At 42.2% G+C, this 17,583-nt stretch overlaps 1 protein-coding gene and 1 non-coding gene across 2 annotated transcripts; both read left to right on the forward strand.

Annotated features, from left to right (window-relative positions):
* Positions 1–135: 135 nt before the first annotated feature.
* LOC122888732 (G-protein coupled receptor 22-like) lies at positions 136–15,616 on the forward strand. The gene is made up of 2 exons (XM_044223505.1): positions 136–759; positions 11,768–15,616. The coding sequence occupies exon 2, from the start codon at positions 11,879–11,881 to the stop codon at positions 13,421–13,423; it is 1,545 nt and encodes a 514-aa protein (XP_044079440.1). The 5' UTR covers positions 136–759; positions 11,768–11,878; the 3' UTR covers positions 13,424–15,616.
* A 995-nt stretch (positions 15,617–16,611) lies between these two features.
* trnaf-gaa lies at positions 16,612–16,684 on the forward strand. Its single transcript has one exon. It is a non-coding gene; the product is annotated as a tRNA-Phe (tRNA).
* Positions 16,685–17,583: the final 899 nt, after the last annotated feature.

Here is a 17,583-nt window from a genome sequence, read left to right on the forward strand (position 1 = left end):
AGATATTTATACTTAAGAGTACTCTCTTTATTCAATAAATTCTTCGACCTTGCCAAATCTGGCGCCTACATTACCCACAATGCAACTCACCACCGACAGTTTGGTCAGAATGCCTTATGCTAGTAGTGGCTAATGTATCCTCAAGCCGCTAGCCGCTAGCCTCAAGCAGGGATGAGGAGGTGGCTACAGAGGTCTAGTAGGACTACTGCTTTCTAACTCCACACCCCCAGATGTTTTTCATTTTAAAACTTGTAGTCTTCAGCCCCAACAGACGCTGACTCAAGTGACATCGCTTAAGGCAATTTATCAAATTTTGTGCAGCTTGGAGCAAATTTTCTCACATATGCAGTACTCCTCAAGACCAGTAGAGAAACCCCCCTCTCTATTTAATACTGTGAATATCAATTTAGCCCACCAAACATCTGGACTTGGGCTAGTTCTACCTCAAAGACCACCATCCCATTCAAGTTTGAAATTCTAAACCTTAGGTCTGAATAACCTTGATATTAGATTTTGCACCTCCTTCCTCCTTCAGTCAGTCACTTGAAGCCATCCAGCAGGAGCCGGAGGTCTGCCTGCGGACTGGGCAGCCGTCCGTCCCACTGAGCTGTGTTGCTGTCAGTGGCCCCTGGTGGAGCTGCTGCTGCTGCTGCTGCTGCTGAGCATGTGCCCGGCTGCTCCACAGGACAGAAGGGACGCTTCCCATCACCACACAGGTTGTGGACATGGATCGCTGAGCGCACGGCTCGAACACAAGAGGTAAGCGTGCAGTTTTGCTGTGGTTTTGAATTTGTACGAACTCTCCGTTTTGTGTGCAGCCGTTTGTCTGATAAAGACATTTTAATGTAAAATTGCGCAGCTGCTTGGCGAGCATTTGGCACGAAGGTAGCCTCCACCAATCCAGCCCAACAATAACTTATATTTCCAATCAAAAAAGACATTTTTTTCATTTTGAATGATAGGAACGTGCACTTAAATTTCATACATTTCGCCTGTTTAACTTTTGAAAACGCCTTAGTTGAACTTTTACGCAGCGTATGTTGAATCAAATTACAACCTTTCGTGTGGATATTTAACAAAATCTTTATGAATTGGAAACACTGTGTTGGTAATCCATATTACATCCAACTTTAATGTCTTTATTTGATACGAGGATGGGTACTTGCATTCCTCCTGCAGAGCATAGCGCACCGCTCTGTGTGGCCCTGTGTGATGTTTGGCACACGGAGCTCCACGAAAAATCGATTTAGCAGAGGAATCTGGATTTTATTAGAAACCACGGGCTGCAAGTGGGAGTAGGTGCTTGACACAGTTACGGGCTCTGAGGCTGTGTATTTCTCCCACGCCCCTGAGGGAGTCCTCACTGCAGTCCGCTGGAAACATCTCCCCATGCATTACTGCACATAAAAGTGTGTTTGTCTGTTTGGATGGTGTTTGTGTTCGCGATGTTTTTGCATTGCCAAACAAATTGCATTTGTGTTTTGTTATGTGTGCCAACAACTTAGGGGCCAAACATGCCTTAAAATATCTTTAAAATATCTTTTAATGCTTTAAACCTCTCGTAATCTATCCTCACTGTCCGTCAGGGTTCTATCTCGCCTTCCTTAGCAATTTTAGGGAGAAATCACCTAAATACAACTTAAATAGTTCAACTAATCATTCAAGGGCAGAATGAGGAGCATAAGCAACCTTTAGGACTTGCCATTGGTCTGTTAAACAACTATTCAGTTCTTTTACCCCTAAATATGAAAGGTATTGTTCCCTGCAGGTCTGTTTTGACTTGTCTCATCCAAAATGTGGTTATCAAGCTTAATCGATCTGCAATTTATCTGCAACAATTTTGATAATCGACTTATGGTAAAGTAATTTTCTAAGCCAAATGCCAAGAAATATCTGGTTCCAGTTTCTCAACTGTGATTATTTACTGGTCTTCTGTGATTGTAATTTGAATAACTTTTGTTAGTTTTGGACTGTTGGTTGGCAAAAACAAGCAATGTATAGTCACCTTGGGTTCTGGGAAATTGTGATGGGCATTTGTCACTATTTTCTGACATTTCTTAGACCAAATGATTAATCAACAAAAAAAACAACAATTTTTTTGAGTATTAATGCTGGAGTTGTGTTTTGTAAAGCATTTGCGGTTAGACAGGCCAGTAAGACAAACAGTACCCATTAGAGTTTTGTCAGATGGGACAATATGCTGCTCAGCATTTCAGAACTGCAATCTGCCCTGACATAATCGAATAACTCAGATTTATACTCTCATGCAATCCACATGCTGTTTCTCTCTCAGATCTTCATCACAAGCAACAGATTTTTATGTTGAAGAACAAAACAGATCAAAAGACAGATGTACAGAGGGACAAATAGAGACTGTAAAAGTGAAACTAAATGCAGTAAGACACAGCAGGCGAGGAGAAGGGAGGTGTTGGATGCAACAGTGTGGAGGTGGAGGATAGCACAGAGAAAAAAGGAGAAGTCTTGATGAAAGCGTTTGGGTCTGAGCTGTGTCTCCAGCGCGCCGTCCCCGTGTTCTGCTGTGAACGGCTTTGATTGTGAACATGAAGGACACATGAAGACAGGACGCGTGTCTGTGTGTGTGTGTGTGTGTGTGTGTGTCAATACATCATCATCCACTCTCTTTCTTGCTGCCGCCAGCTCACACACAAATGGATAAATTGTCTTCTAATTGCCTCCTTCTGCAGTTAAGTAACCTCATCATTTTTCACCAAGTGGCTCTCTGTTCAGCATCTGTCATCTGTCAGTTGCAACACACACCTTTTCTCTTGTCTCTATTTCTCCCCCCCCCCCGTTTTCTTTTCTCTGCTTCTTCCCAAAGCTTAGGTTTTCAATAGCTCGCTATTTCAGGTCCATATTTCAGGTTGGAAATAAATAATTCAGGTAACAGGACAACACAAAGGCCCTCAGTAAGAGCCTGGAATGCATTGCTCAAACCTGAATTGCCCATTCTAACGTTTGGTGAGTCTGTCTGAATAATGGATTCGGTTCCCACTGCCAAGTGTATTCTGGTCAATGACTGCAATGGCAATATGTGCTCTTGGCCATTTGTCATTTATATATATATATATATATATATATATATATATATATACATTAAAGATGAGTCTCTCAAGAAACTGAGTTTTTGCTTGATTTTACTCTCCCTCATATTTTCCCTTAAAGCACTCTCTGTATTTCTCCATATTTCATGCCGGCCTGCTCGCTTTTAGCTGCTCCTCAGCTATATTATGAAATGAGCCAACATTTTTATGACTTGGATGGAAATGACAATTGGATTTCTGCATAGAAAAGTATGCAGTAAGCAGCTTTAACAACAGCCACATTTAAGCGCTGTAAAAATCCTGGACAGGGGGTCAATAAACCAATCAGAGTGAAGCAGACCCCTGACCCTGCTCCTCGTGCCCTCGCTGTGTTAACCCAGCGGTGAGGGTGAGACTGTCTGGACGCAGGATGTGCTTATTTGTTTGTGTAGATCATGTGACATACAGTATGTATGTGTACATGTTGTATTGTATAGAACTGGCAACTTATTTTTTTCTTCTTTTTTTTAAGTTTTGAATATTCTGGAGTGCATAAGCAATTAAAGTCAAACTGAACTTTGAATTCTCCTCAATTTTCATGTAAGGAAATATAAACTATAATGATCCTACAGCCATTGTGTGAATTTGTTTCAATTTTTCAAAAGAGGATTAAGCCTTTTTTGGACTTATTTGTTTAAACAGCATCTAAGCTTCAAACTTCTGGGTGGGCACTTCCCATGGCAGCGGCTGACTGACATTTGAGATCCGGTATTTCTAGGAGATGCATTGTCAACTTCTGCGGTGCGCTACTGACTGGAGAACGCCATGGCCCTGTATAACGTGTGAATGTTGATACAAGACGTTTTTTCCCAGTTTTCAACAAGTCCACTTAGTGTTGGTTATCAACCATGAGCCATTGAAAACATCTGTCCCTTTTCAACATTCAACAGGAGAACCCACTGTGCATTCAGTCTACTGCGCTTAGCCGCTGCGGTAAGGACTCAGCCTTGTACACGGGGCGCTCTACCAGGTGAGAATTGGAATAGTGTTTGACAAAGCAATCTCAGCTCCAGGTCCACTTATTAACTTTTTCTGGCACTTTCAACCGCATCACATGGTCTTCATCAGTGGATGGAGTTTGCTCAGTTGCCATGGAGATGCATCTATTGACATGAAGACCAAGTGAAAGCTCCAGAAAAAGTTACTAAGTGGACCTTGTTTGGGATTGCTTTGTCAAATGACCCCATAGATTATTTCACTGTTAAATCCAACATGGTCAATAATGAAAGATTATATTAGTTTCCCAAACGCACAGGTGCTGTGTGTACATTGTAGGCTACATGTTGCTGTATCTGCCAGTGAGGGATCCACTTTAATTTCTACAATGTGATCATTTCAAAATATGTTGTGTTGCATTGTGCCAACCAACCACATAAACTTAAAATTTAGGCATGTACTATATGCCAGTAGGGCTGTACAATTAGGCATGTGGAATCATGTTTCATGGTTTTTGTGCCCATAACCATGCATAAAATTGGCATATTGACAGTAGAGAACTATTTATTTACATTTAGAATGTCCATAACACTTTACATGATGATACTCATCTTGAAAATGGTAAACATAATGTCGCTTTGGTAGTCTTCCTCATATTTGAAGATCAAAGTCATGCATAAAGGCAGATAAAAAGCTGAAAGTCAGATTCAGTAGGAAATTCTGTATTCTATTCATATTTGTTTTGCATTTCCTGTGCTGGCAGAGAAAATCATCCCTAACATGTCCAACCCTGAGCTATACTCCAGTGCTGCTCCGGATGAAACCTTTGTCCTCTCTGTATTCATCTACAGCTACAAGACCACTTAGACTCAGCAGGTGTCCTGTGGTACAACTGCCTGTGTGTGTGTGTGTTTGTGTTTGTGCACAAATGTAGTAATATAGATGTGTGTGTCTTGCTTTCCCAGGCCAACTGTGCTGAGGATGAGCAGTGGCATTTTGGCTCCATCATGACGTGGTGACTGGAGAGAGCGCTCAAATAACAGCTTCATATCTCAATAGGGAGTCCATTTACGCTTGTGCACGCACACACACACATGCATGCTGGTGGGTGTTTATTGTATAGGAGGAGCATACATGTTCTGTGTCCTCATGTTGACTCCAGTCTTTCTGTTTTGTCGTTACTCACCACCTTACACTGAAGACTCTCGGGCTTGAATGCTGTCATTTCTATTCTTGTTTCCTGCTTTGTCCTAAGTGATGTCACATTTGAATCAACGCTCTGCCAACCTTTGTGGTGCCATTGTCATGACAAGTGATCGAAGCTGCCTTTTTGGCACAAATTAGGGAATGATCAGAGTCCCGGAGACCAGACACTGAAGAAAGATGTTGACTTTTTTTATATCTCCCATTGTAGTGATTGCAAAAATCATCCCAAAGTATATGTAATGGGATTACAATCTCATTACATATACATTAGAATAAAATACGATCATAAAATACCCACCCTGATCATTCGGCATGGCTCAGGAGGTAGAGTGGTCGTCTAGTAATCAGAAGGTTCGATCCCCGGCTCCTCTAGAGAGAGTGTCGAAGTGTCCTTGAGCAAGACACTGAACCCCTTACCGCTCCTGATGGGCAGGTTGGCACCTTGCATGGCAGCCTCTGCCATCGGTGTATGCAGTCCATTTACCATCATTTGCTTTTTTCTGTCCTGCCACCACAGTGATGTCTGACTCTCTCAACAACAGTACATGACAGAAACTTCATACTTTCCCCACAGCTTCGCTTGGTTGAGTTGACAGTCTGACTAGATTGTCAGGCACCTTGCTGCATAACTTTGCATCTTAATGAAGAAAATCTGATTTACTTCAAACTGCTATAACCCTGTGATGCTTTAAGATACGGAGTTTATGTCAACACCCATGTGTTATGTGAATGTGGATATGCTTGCTGATAAATATGTTGTTAGCTTAATGACATAGGTTAATTATTACAGTAATAATGGAAGTTATTAGGGGCTCTTGCTAACATCCTGAGCGCCTGATAAATGGAGATGTAAATAAAAATACTGGCAAATAAAAGTGTATTCTGAAAACAAAATAATCTAAACCTGACTGTACTTTAGGAAATTACTAGTTGCATTGCTAGTGGTGTGGCTCCAGGGATGTCGGTCGGTCTTGTTCCCCTCAGGGATGAATTGTAATAACTTTGGAAGTCGCCTGACGTTTCATCTAGCGCCATCATCAGCTCAAATTTTTTATTTATCCAATGCTTTGGTTCAAATACCTGCAAAACGAATGACATTCTCATCAGCCTCAGTGGTACTTTAGTGCTCATAAACAAATGTTAGCATGCTAACATGTTAAACTAAGATGGTGAACATGGTAAACATTATACCTGCTAAACATCAGCATGTTAGCATGCTGACTTTAGCATGTAACTTAAAGCACTGCTGTGCGTTCCTACAATCTCACAGAGACGCTGTCTTGTTACATAATTTTCACTTTTTTCCAACAGAGTACAGTTTAAAAGTTGCTTTTTTATATTACATTAATCATCATCCATGTTATCACTCAGTGGAATCTGGTTCTGCTTAGGCTGCCACTGGGAGCAAAAGAGTAACATATCCAACACATGTTGCTTGATTTGATTGAATCATGATCTTTTTTTGTGTGATTGATAAAATTATTTTAGCATTCCCATAAAAGTCCTACATTAAAATGTATTCCACATTACTTTTCTTCTGCATTCCTGTCTTCTCTCTATATGTCATTCTGACAACCTGTTACATCAGCTTGTCTCACAGGAATAGCGAGATTATCTTCACTGCCATTCATCTTTTTAATCTTTGTGCGGCTGCTTCTGGGAAATGCTGATGTGACTATAGCTGTTCAATTATACATGCTATAGTCTCTTGTCACATATTTGTTGGCTTCCTACACCAGAGGGGAAAAGGTTGTAGAGCATGACTTAGATCTGTGTGGAAAGTGGTAGCTCTGGATGTGGTGTACCAGCTTTGATGCACTTTTAAAGTGAAAAATTATTGATTATAATATCAGATCAGTCTCTGGTGTCCTGGAGTTGTTTTGTGATGAAGTGATGTAATTTTTTTTTTTTTCCCCCAGAATTACTTTCTGCAACCCCCAGAGACCAGGCCTAAATTGTTGCATTCAGGTCTAACTATTTAGGTGGAGAAGCCAATAGTGATAAGCACATTCTGAAATTGGTGTTTCTCTTTATAAAGGATTTCTCCACGTGTGGTTGATGAGCACTGGTGTAAAATGAAAGACACAGAAAGAATTATTTGCTTTTTAAGTCTGTTAGCAAAACCTGACGTCTACTATTTAGCTTCTAAATCACTGAACATTTTCAACTTTCAGCTTGATAATCCTGAAGAAACTTGTCATAAATCAAGATCACAAAGCAACAAAACAAGCGTCTATAAACAGGCAGTGGCATAAAAATAACCTATTAAACATTGTAAATATTTACATATAAATAGAGCTAAAATGAGATCAAACAAAAGACAGAGACACTCCTCCCAACTGAATCAAAAGCAAAGGATTAGGGATTAGGACCCAGATGATTTCAAGTGCTATACAGAATAAAATGAATATGTTTACATATTGCATATGATTATGTTAATTATTACAACAAAATGTGCCCGGAAGCTAAAGGTACAGCACACCTAGCTTTTTTTTAAAACGGAGTGTTTTAGGGTGCATTTTTGATAAATAGTTCAGTATACATCTGCTTGCTGGAGCTTCACATTTACCATGTATGAGAGTGGTGTCGATCGTCTCATCTACTGTATCTCTCTTAAATAAAGTCAATAAGTGTATTTCCCAAACTGTCGAACTATCCCTTTAACCTCAGTCTCTCAGAAGGATCATCACCCGATATGCAGTTCTCTATGAAAAGGTGTTATTGCTCTCACATTCGACCTCATTACATTGTCAAAAGGTAAATGTAGAAGGTGTTGTTGAGATAGTGCTAGCGCTGACTATATGTATCACCTTGATGTGACCTTTTCCTGGTCCTCATTATGTTCAGGTCTAAGTGAGATTATTGCCTTCTGCAAAGCTAGAAAATGGTCACACCAGTCACCTGGAGCACTCCCTGGTTAGCGCCTTCCACTCGCAGGCAAATTAATTAGAAAGCCATCTCATGAAATGCACTCGCCTGCCTCTGACTCACAGCTAGTTATCAGGAGTGGTGGTGCTGCTTTCTGTCCAGGTTTTATCTGTATTTAGAAATGCAAACGTCGCCTTACAAGACCTAACCTGGACCAACCCTGAGGTCATTCAGATACAGGTTTTTCAAAGAGGGAGAAAATTCTTAATTACCGGCTTGTGGATAAAGAACAGTGTGAAACAGCACGATGCTCTCCACAGTCAGACATGAGCACTTTGGGTCAAACAGGGTCATATTGATTGATTTTTTCACACTTCTGCTTCACGTGAATGCCCTTTGCAACTCAACCTTTTTAATTTACAGAGAGATTAAACTGTGGTACATATAGAAAACCAATGTAACTGAATTGTTTCAAGTAGAAAACTTACTGTAGGAAAGGAATCACACCATAACCACAACTTCCAGCCAAACCATAATCCCTATATTACAGGAAAATATGTTTATCATATAGAGCTCCAGTCTCCATTAGCTGCTGTGCATTCTATGACCAGATTGCTTTTCTGCTGCAGTTTTAAGATTGGCTGAATATCTGTCCACCTTTCCTGGGCTAAGCATCTAACCTGTGCAGTCATCATGCCGCTTTTCACTCTGGCAATCATGAGTAGAGTCTTTTGGGACTGAAGCGGTCTGTTGGGGACTGGAGGCAACCAGGAAACCAGCAGCGGTTAGGGGAAGGCTGATGTAAGACTTTAGAGTGGAAAAAAAAGCTGCCACCTCTGCTCCCTGGGACATCTTGTTTACCAGTGCCGCTGGCTCACTCTTCTTTTCTACTTCCTTCCCTCACATTTTCTGTAATCTGTCTCAGTTCTCCAGCAGGCATTTAAGATGTCCTACTTCCAGGTGATGCATGCGCTTTTTTAAACAAGAATCCACTACTTCTCCAATACTCCCCCCCCCCTCCTGTGCCCCCTTATCTTCACTCTCTCCCAATTCCAGCCTCTGGTGGCAATCAGACAGTCTGCTCACGACTGGACCAGCTGGAAGCCTCCAACACGAGTCAAGCAAAATGGCTGCAGGGCTGCGCTCATGCACACCTTCAATTCTTCACTGGCTGCTTTTTTTTAACTTTACTTTCCACAGTGTCCCTCCTTTCATTTCTCCTTACATCCCCATGAGATATCTCTTACAGTTATAAACTAAACCATAAATCTGTATCTGCCAACTGCTTCCTCACTAACTTAGGCAGTGCTGTAGAAACTTGCCTCTTGTTACCATAAAGTCTGTAATTTGCTTATATTACTTAAAATAGTTTAAAGAAGAGTGCTGTTGATCTTAGGGGCATTCCATTTCCTCCCACAATCTGCTGTTTACAATGACCAGGGAGAACAGGAACACATGAAAGTCAACAGACAAGCAGACACTGTAATATGGATTATTAGAGGCAATATTCAATAAATCAATAGCAAAAGGTTTTATAATCGCACTGTCCTGGTGACATTTTGACTCACAACTGAACAGACCAATGACAGTGCACCAGAATGGGAATTTGTTTTGTAGTTGAGAGATGTTTTAACTCTACTATTCTGCCTTCTCACTGTCACTAGCATGGTGTCACACACTTACTATAGCACCTGCGTCCTCATTAATCTAGACCCTTGTAGTGTGGTTGCCGTGGCAACAGAAACAGGGAGGAAATTAGTCCATCCCTCAACTGGATGTCTTGTTGCTAGAGTGGAGTTGTGCAGAGGTTGATAGTTGAGAGTTGATTTGTTGTGTTTCCTGCGCATTAGACTCCAGGGGTTCGTCATCAAATGTTTTAAACACTTGACGCTAAGATTTTCACCTCGTGATGAATTTAGGGGAAAGGAAGCTATTATTTTAATCATTCAATTGATTTCACACTGGTGCAAACAGTATCAACGTTCTAATCAATCACGGGCAACTGTGGTTTACGCACTGCCTTTAATCTTGTGGTTGTAAATACAACAGTAAGATACTGTCTGTGTGCATACCAGTACCCACAGGCTGTGTCTAACAGCTATAACAGAAAAATATAACAAAAAGACCTGCAAGCTGCAGCACTGAATAACAGCAGCTAACACTAGTCTTGACTGTTCGGATTCACATATGGAAGTGTAGTCAGCACTTAAATTGGACAGAGTGAGTGTTTTTCGTCCTCCATGTAATGCCATTTGTTACTGAAGAAAGAGTTAAAGGGCACCACGCTTGATCCCCACTACCAAAATTCAAAACAATTGCTTAGATCATCATCATCCTCTATACGTCCCAAATTTATTAACACGGGTTAACACTGGACAAAAACGAAATGTAAATTTTCTGATGCTGTTAACGGTCTATTTAGTTTACTGTTTTATCAGTATTTGTTCTAAGCACGACAGGAGAACTGGCCTATAAAGTGAAGAAAAACAAATGTTCTTCAAGAGTTCTTCAAGTATTTATGTGAATGAACCTGCAATTTGTATTTATTTTTAATTACTAATTGCGCCTATAAGAAGATACAGAAGATCAATTTTCCCTACCAAGGTCCAAATCTCTAAACATAGTGACTGACACTACTCTCAACTGGCACAATATCATCATACATTGCAGATAAATCCTAAGAAGACTGTAGGTGCTGCAAGTTCTTAGAAATAGAGCAATAGTTTGGAATTTTAAAAAATGGGCTTGTTTTGTCAGCACACAAACAGAAATATGAAAGCGATCATTTGTGGTTTTCTGGGGAGATGCATGGTATAACAATTTCTTGACCAACAACGCTGTTGCAACAGTGAGTTTTGGTTGGTTTAACTGTAGTTAAAATTGCCAATTTGCTGTATGTTTTATACATTTTTCTACATGTTTGCAATCCCATTAATCTCCCTGAAATCTGCAATATGATTGATGTTTACCTCTGGTTTATTCTGCCGCTATTCCTTTTCAGTCCTTCCACAGTATATTTTAGTGAATTAACTCTTCAGATGTGACACTGATACTAATGTGAATTAACTTTAGTCGTCAGTTTGGCCGAAACCTTTCAACACTTAATAAATATACTCATTTGGCAGTAGAGGTATTTTAAATAAATCATGTGGTCTGCTACAGCTGGTAGAGCAGAGATCATAGCCAGTTGTGTGTGAGTTACTGAATGTGTTGTTTTTTCTGATCCACTGAGAGGGTTGATTGCCAGCGGGTCTGATTACTTAACTTCATTCAATTTGCCCATTCCCTGAGCTCCAGCACACATTAGTAATGGTGTGTTGTGGTGGCGGCGTGAGATTCTGACAGCGTGTGTGCAGGTCTCAGGCTGTGGCTGAGCCAAAATCGTAATCAGCGATACTGAAAGGAGACAGATTGAAGACTGGATTGATGCATAATGCAGCACCTGTTCAATCTGCAGACGCTGGGGTTGATATATGCATATTTATAACAATCGATAAATAGATAGAAAGTCAGCATGGGTTATGATCACTGTGTTGTGACTTTTCTGTCCAAAGTTATGTTGTGACGTCTGACATTCTCTGAGAGAGAAAAGAGTTTTGATTCTCTCCTCCACAGTTCATTTCTCATCTGTCTGAATTGTGTTCCTGTCTCCACAGCGCTGTCACCAAGCTGTTATTCATCCCTGCATCATGGAGGCTCAGCCTGGTGCATCATGGGAGCTCATCAACGGTGTGACAGATACAATATATGAGGGCTGAGAGGTCGTCATGGAAACTGACAGCTACACTTCAGGCCTAGCCACCACTGACTGGGTTGGGACGGTGGCTGGCCTGGAGGGAATGGGAGTCCTTCAGGAGCAGGGAGGAGGGGGCTCGTCCAGCAGCCCCGCGTCCTGGTACATGCCATACTCGCTGGGCTTCCAGGTGTCGCTCACCGCCTTCCTCATGCTGGAGCTGGTGTTGGGTTTCAGCAGCAACCTTACGGTGTTGGTGCTCTACTGCTCTCAATCCAATTTAGTGGACTCCGTGAGCAATATGGTGACTGTCAATCTGCATGTGCTGGATGTGGCGGTGTGTGTGCTGTGTCTGCCCCTCACTGTGGTGGTTGTGCTGCTGCCTCCAGGGCCAAACCTGGCCCTGCTCTGCTGCTTCCACGAGGCCTGTGTCACCTTTGCCAGCATAGCCACAGCCATCAACATCCTGGTTATCAGCTTGGACCGATATGACATCTCAGTACGGCCGGCCAACAGGCTGCTGACGACACGTAGAGCATCGCTGCTCCTGGCTGCTGTTTGGGTCACATCAGTAGCTGTGTTTTTTATCCCATTCTTGGAGGTGCAGTGGTCCAGTGGAGAAGGAGCAGAGGAAAGAGGGCAGGTGACACCCTTGTCGTTGTCCTCACATGGTATCAGTGCCACAGTGGTGCCAGCATGGCGTAACCGAACACTGCTGTGTGTTGGCACACAGGGCTACCACACGGGCCTGGGTATGTATTACCATCTTATCCTGCAGGTACCCATCTTCTTCACCACTGTGGCAGTCATGCTGTTCACCTACTCCAGAATACTGAGGGCTTTAAACATCCGCATTGGCTCCCACATGAAGAAGAGCCAACGGTTCAGGGGCCCCTCCTGCAGCGGGCGCGACAAGAGACAGAGAAAAAAGAAGGCGGCGCTCAGAATGAATGATTGTAGGGAGGGTGGAGGGGAGCAGTGCACCACAGATGGTACCAAACAGCGCAGCCACCCTCCCCTCATCCCTTCCCCCTCCCCCACCCCAACAGCAACCTCCCCTGCCCTGTCCTCTTCTGCCCCGCTCGTCACCCCTGACACGGGAGCTGCGACCCCCATGCCCGCCACCATGGGCGTCCAGGCCTCCGTGTCGGCCATCATTGCCCTGAGGCGGGCAGTGCGGCGACACAGGGATCGGCGAGAGCGACAGAGGCGGGTGTTCAGGATGTCCCTCATCATTATCACCACCTTCTTAGGCTGTTGGGCTCCCCTCTCTGTGACCAATGTGCTAATCCTGGGCATAGGCCCCAGTGACGCCCTGGTCAGCTTACGCCTCTGGTTCTTAGCCCTGGCCTACGGCACCACTGTCTCCCACCCTCTGCTCTACGCCTTCACCCGACAGAAACTGCGCCGTGCCCTCCGTGCCAAGGTTAAGAAGAGGGTGGTGTCCTTGCTCCAGGTAGACCCTTCACCTGGGGGCACCGTCATACACAACTCCTGGGTAGAGAACAGAAAAACCAGCCGGCAGGTGCGGCTGGAAGCAAGTGAAGGCACTGACCGCTGCCTGGCAGAGGTCCTGTGAGACTGACACACATGGGCCGGGCTAGTATAATTAAAATCCAGAATAGAGTCACAGGTGTGTTCCATTATGAAACTCACTGGTGCATGAAGCCAGTGAAAGAAATGTGAAAAACACATTTCCACCTCTGGGAGATGATTTAATGTAACCACCAGCAGCAAGCCCATGCTAAACACAGCTAACAGTCACCTCAGGCAGCAGTGAGAGCAGGATGCTGTCGTCACTGCGGTGCGCACAGCCTCTGCAGCTGAAAAAGATCATATAACAACAAACACACAAGTGTATATAATGTGCACTCTGTCAAATAGTGAAGTCTGTTTACATATGAAGTTGTAAGATCGAGCGTTCTTAGTGATGCTTACCTAATTGCTCCAAAGAGTGTGTTTAGCCAGCAGATGATCTGATCTGCCAACCACTCAAATGCTCCAAGACAGCTTTAAAAAAAATGTTAACACATTTCGAACACGTAAATAATTTTAAAAAACTCTGAATGTATTTAATATTGTCTCAGCATTCATTCTGCTCTGAAAGTTTGGCTACATTGTATGTTGTGTATTCTGAACTAAAGGAGGAACATGTGGATATTTGAGACATAATGAGTACTACATGAAAAATGGTGATGAGATGTAAATGCGTCAGGGTTTAGGAGGCTGGGTCCACAGAGAGGTGAGGAACAAGTTAGAGAACAATTAAAAGATAGTGTGAAATATTAAATGCAGTTTTGCTTTAGCTTAAGTAGTTGTTAAATGGTCAATGTTACAGTGTCGAAATCTTGCAAAGCTCCATCAAATAAGTGCAACTCTTTTGCTCCCCAATTTGTATCTAATGGTGTAATATCGCATTGATGTTTTGCATTTACTGCTGGGAGAAGGTAAGCACAATGTTTAAAGTAATAGTTTGAAATTTTGGGAAATAGGCTCATTTGCTTTCTTGCAGAGAGTTAGATGAGAAGATCGATACCACTCTCACATCAGTGCGGTAAATATGAAGCTACAGCCAACAGCCGGTTAGCTTAGCTTAGCACAAAGACTGGAAACAGGGGGAAACAGCTAGCTTGGCTCAGCCCAAAAAACCCTGTTTTTACACGTAAGGTTTTTGTATGGATTAAACAAATGTGATATAACATGTTACTCTCAGACAGAGCCAGGCTAGTTTGTTTCCCCCTTTTCAACTCTTTATGGTAAGATAAGCTAACTGGCTGCTGACTGTAACTTCACATTTTGCGTACTGAGAGTGCTCTCAGCAATCAAGCGAATAAGCATCTAGCTAGTCTAACTAGTTCTTTAAATAGTAAAAAAAAAAGTCAATTTTATGATTTATCAAATGTCGAAAGAATTATGGGTAAAGTCAGCTGCCTGTGCTGAAGTAGCTAGTTGGGTTGACACTGTAAAATGGATAGGTGACAGACAAAATAACAGGAAAACCTTTCAGTATAATGCGGTCCAGTACATCACCAAAAACTACAATCTCAAAAAGAACAACAATAATCAACACCTCTCTCACACATTCTCAGCAAAAACTGAATGCTGACAGTCTCATGAAAAATAGTATTCATTGCAAGTCTATTGTTTTGGATTGCATTATATTTAAGGTGTCCCTGTGGATCAGGTTTGGGTTTTGGCATGCTGGAAGCATGCAGTTCTCTTTTGAAAAAACATTCATGTACATGCTGTAAATACTGACCAGATCTAAATTTATTACATGTGAAATCTACAGTTCTTGTCACTTGGTCTGTATGGGATTATCTGACTTTTCTAGATTCGAGGAGTGTTTCAGTTGCAGCTGGCTTGTCCAGACATGTGCTCCCATGGGTCAACTCAACCTTAGTGTCCAGCAGTAACTGTCACTACAGCCATATACTGACAGATTGGTGGGATTATTAATAGGACTAGTGTTTGCTGTTGACTTTGTTCTACCTGCTTGTGCGTTCACTGCTCTAATGCTGTACTCACACTGGGGCTCATTTCAGAGGCCATGTGATTTCTTACACACACACACACACACACACACACACACACACACACACACACACACAATTGGTGTGTTCTTGAATGTAAACACACGATATATATTATACTGTATGTACACCAAGAATATGCTATCTTTCTAAGTTTTCTTCATGGTATTGTTTTTATGTGACTGTATCACCATGCAATGTTGAATTATATCAATAAATATGAAGTGCTGAGGTCTTGAGTTTCTGCCTTTGTTCTGTGCTCATGTCTGAATGAATCCATGTATGTATATTTCTGACCAAGGAGTTCTAAGGCTTTATCTGGATAAAAAGCCCTGGCCTCGGGTGTAGCTGTAATAACAGCATTTTTCCTTTGACTCAAAAGGAAACCTGCTGTGAGGGAAAGAGGACAATGTACAGCACTGTCCATATATCTCACATGATTATTCTCTCTGTACCTGAAGGGACACACAGTGATATACTGCTGAGCCAAAGAACACTAAGTCCTCCTGGACACAACCACACATTGTTGCAATAAATAAACAGCTCGTGCTGAACCTTCATTGTGATTCTCCGTGTTGAACAGAGACTGCATTTTGCATATGACATACTGTTGGTGCACTTATAACTATCAGAAAGCAGCCAATAATATAGTGAGTAGGTGGTGCAATTTGTGTGTTAATTTTAGCATTGTCTTGTCACTGTTGGCATGGCAAAATCAAACTCTAAACTTTAAGCTTCATGAGGGGAAGCCATACTGTTTCAGTGGGTGCATCCCTGTTCAGTTTAGGTGCCCTCAGTAGGCATTGAGCACCTACAGCACCTGGCAGTGCTCGTGTCATGCTCCTCCCAGTGAGCTATACTAAACTCACTATTTAAAAATCTGTCAGCATGCTGCTTGAAAACTATGCGTTGGCTTTGTGTTGCGTGGGAGGGAGGCGCTACAGACCTCTGCAGTATGGGAAAAAGAAGGTCATCTATGTGGGATGAAGCCTGCAGGGCAAAGCAATACAGCAACACTTAAACCTGCTGAGAACAAGCAGGCCACTACTTGTGATGATTTTTTTCATTTTAATATAATTTTTGGTCCAAGTCAAATAACAATTATAAATCCTAAACAAATGAAAATAATGAGCCATTAACATTGACAGAGACATCCTTTTCTATAATAAAGCCAGTACAACTCAAGGGGGACCTCTATCGTTATTATCCGACATTGCACTAAAGTCTCGTACAAGCCGAAATAGCTCAGTTGGGAGAGCGTTAGACTGAAGATCTAAAGGTCCCTGGTTCGATCCCGGGTTTCGGCAGAAGGATACTGCTTTTAATGAAAACACTACACTTTCATGTCAATTAACGTATAGTGAAACTAATAGAAAGAAAACGTAGAATTAAGGACATATGAGTCAGTCTCATTGACAAATCTGTGGAACAAACATTATCAGATAAGCAAACATTATCAGATCTGCAAGGAACAAATACTCTGGGCTATGTCTGCATTCTTTGCATGGCAGCAAAGCATTTTTAAAGCTGTATGGTAAAAGGGAACATGTAGTACTGAAGCAGAAACCCCCACTGTGAGGCAAACAGCATGATGATAATGTTCAGTACTGTACATTAGAAGCTCAGCTAAATGGACACTGAGCAGATCATGCTGCTGATATGAACACTCAGTGCTCTTCCAAACAACCAGAAATTGTTGAAGTGAATCTAGACACAATAAACCTTTTCACTATTTGAATTACATGAGCTCAGACCGTTGAGCGGTTAGTGAAAATGCCTTCAGGGCAGAGAGACCCTAATAGAATTAGTTAATCTGCCACAGTTCTGCCACACATGCTGCATCTGTAATGGCTCCAGCATCATGACTGACCTCTTCCATCATGGACTCGTCTGGCAAAATGTATGGCAGCATCTGGGCCATGTCATCTGGCCCAGTTTCTGCCCCAGTCTCTTCCCAGCCCGTCAACACCCCGAGATTTGAACTTTATGATTTGAACATCCTAACTTGCACAAGTACAGCTCAAGGTCACCGTTGAGGAAGCTCTAAATCTAATGGATGTTTTTACGAAGGATGTCTTGGGTCATAACTTCTAAAGATCACTTTCATTTTCACTTCCAAATAAGTATTAATATTACACATATGGCCCTGTTTAAAATCAGTGCTGCTGTTTGGACTCCATGTAGTGTTGTCACTGTGAGTATCATA

The sequence above is a fragment of the Siniperca chuatsi genome, linkage group LG2, assembly GCF_020085105.1.
Source record: "Siniperca chuatsi isolate FFG_IHB_CAS linkage group LG2, ASM2008510v1, whole genome shotgun sequence".
NCBI classification, from domain to species: domain Eukaryota; kingdom Metazoa; phylum Chordata; class Actinopteri; order Centrarchiformes; family Sinipercidae; genus Siniperca; species Siniperca chuatsi.

Excerpts from the sequence above, each read along its gene's own strand:
- LOC122888732 (XM_044223505.1), top strand. The coding sequence starts at position 11,879 with ATGGAAACTGACAGCTACACTTCAGGCCTAGCCACCACTGACTGGGTT.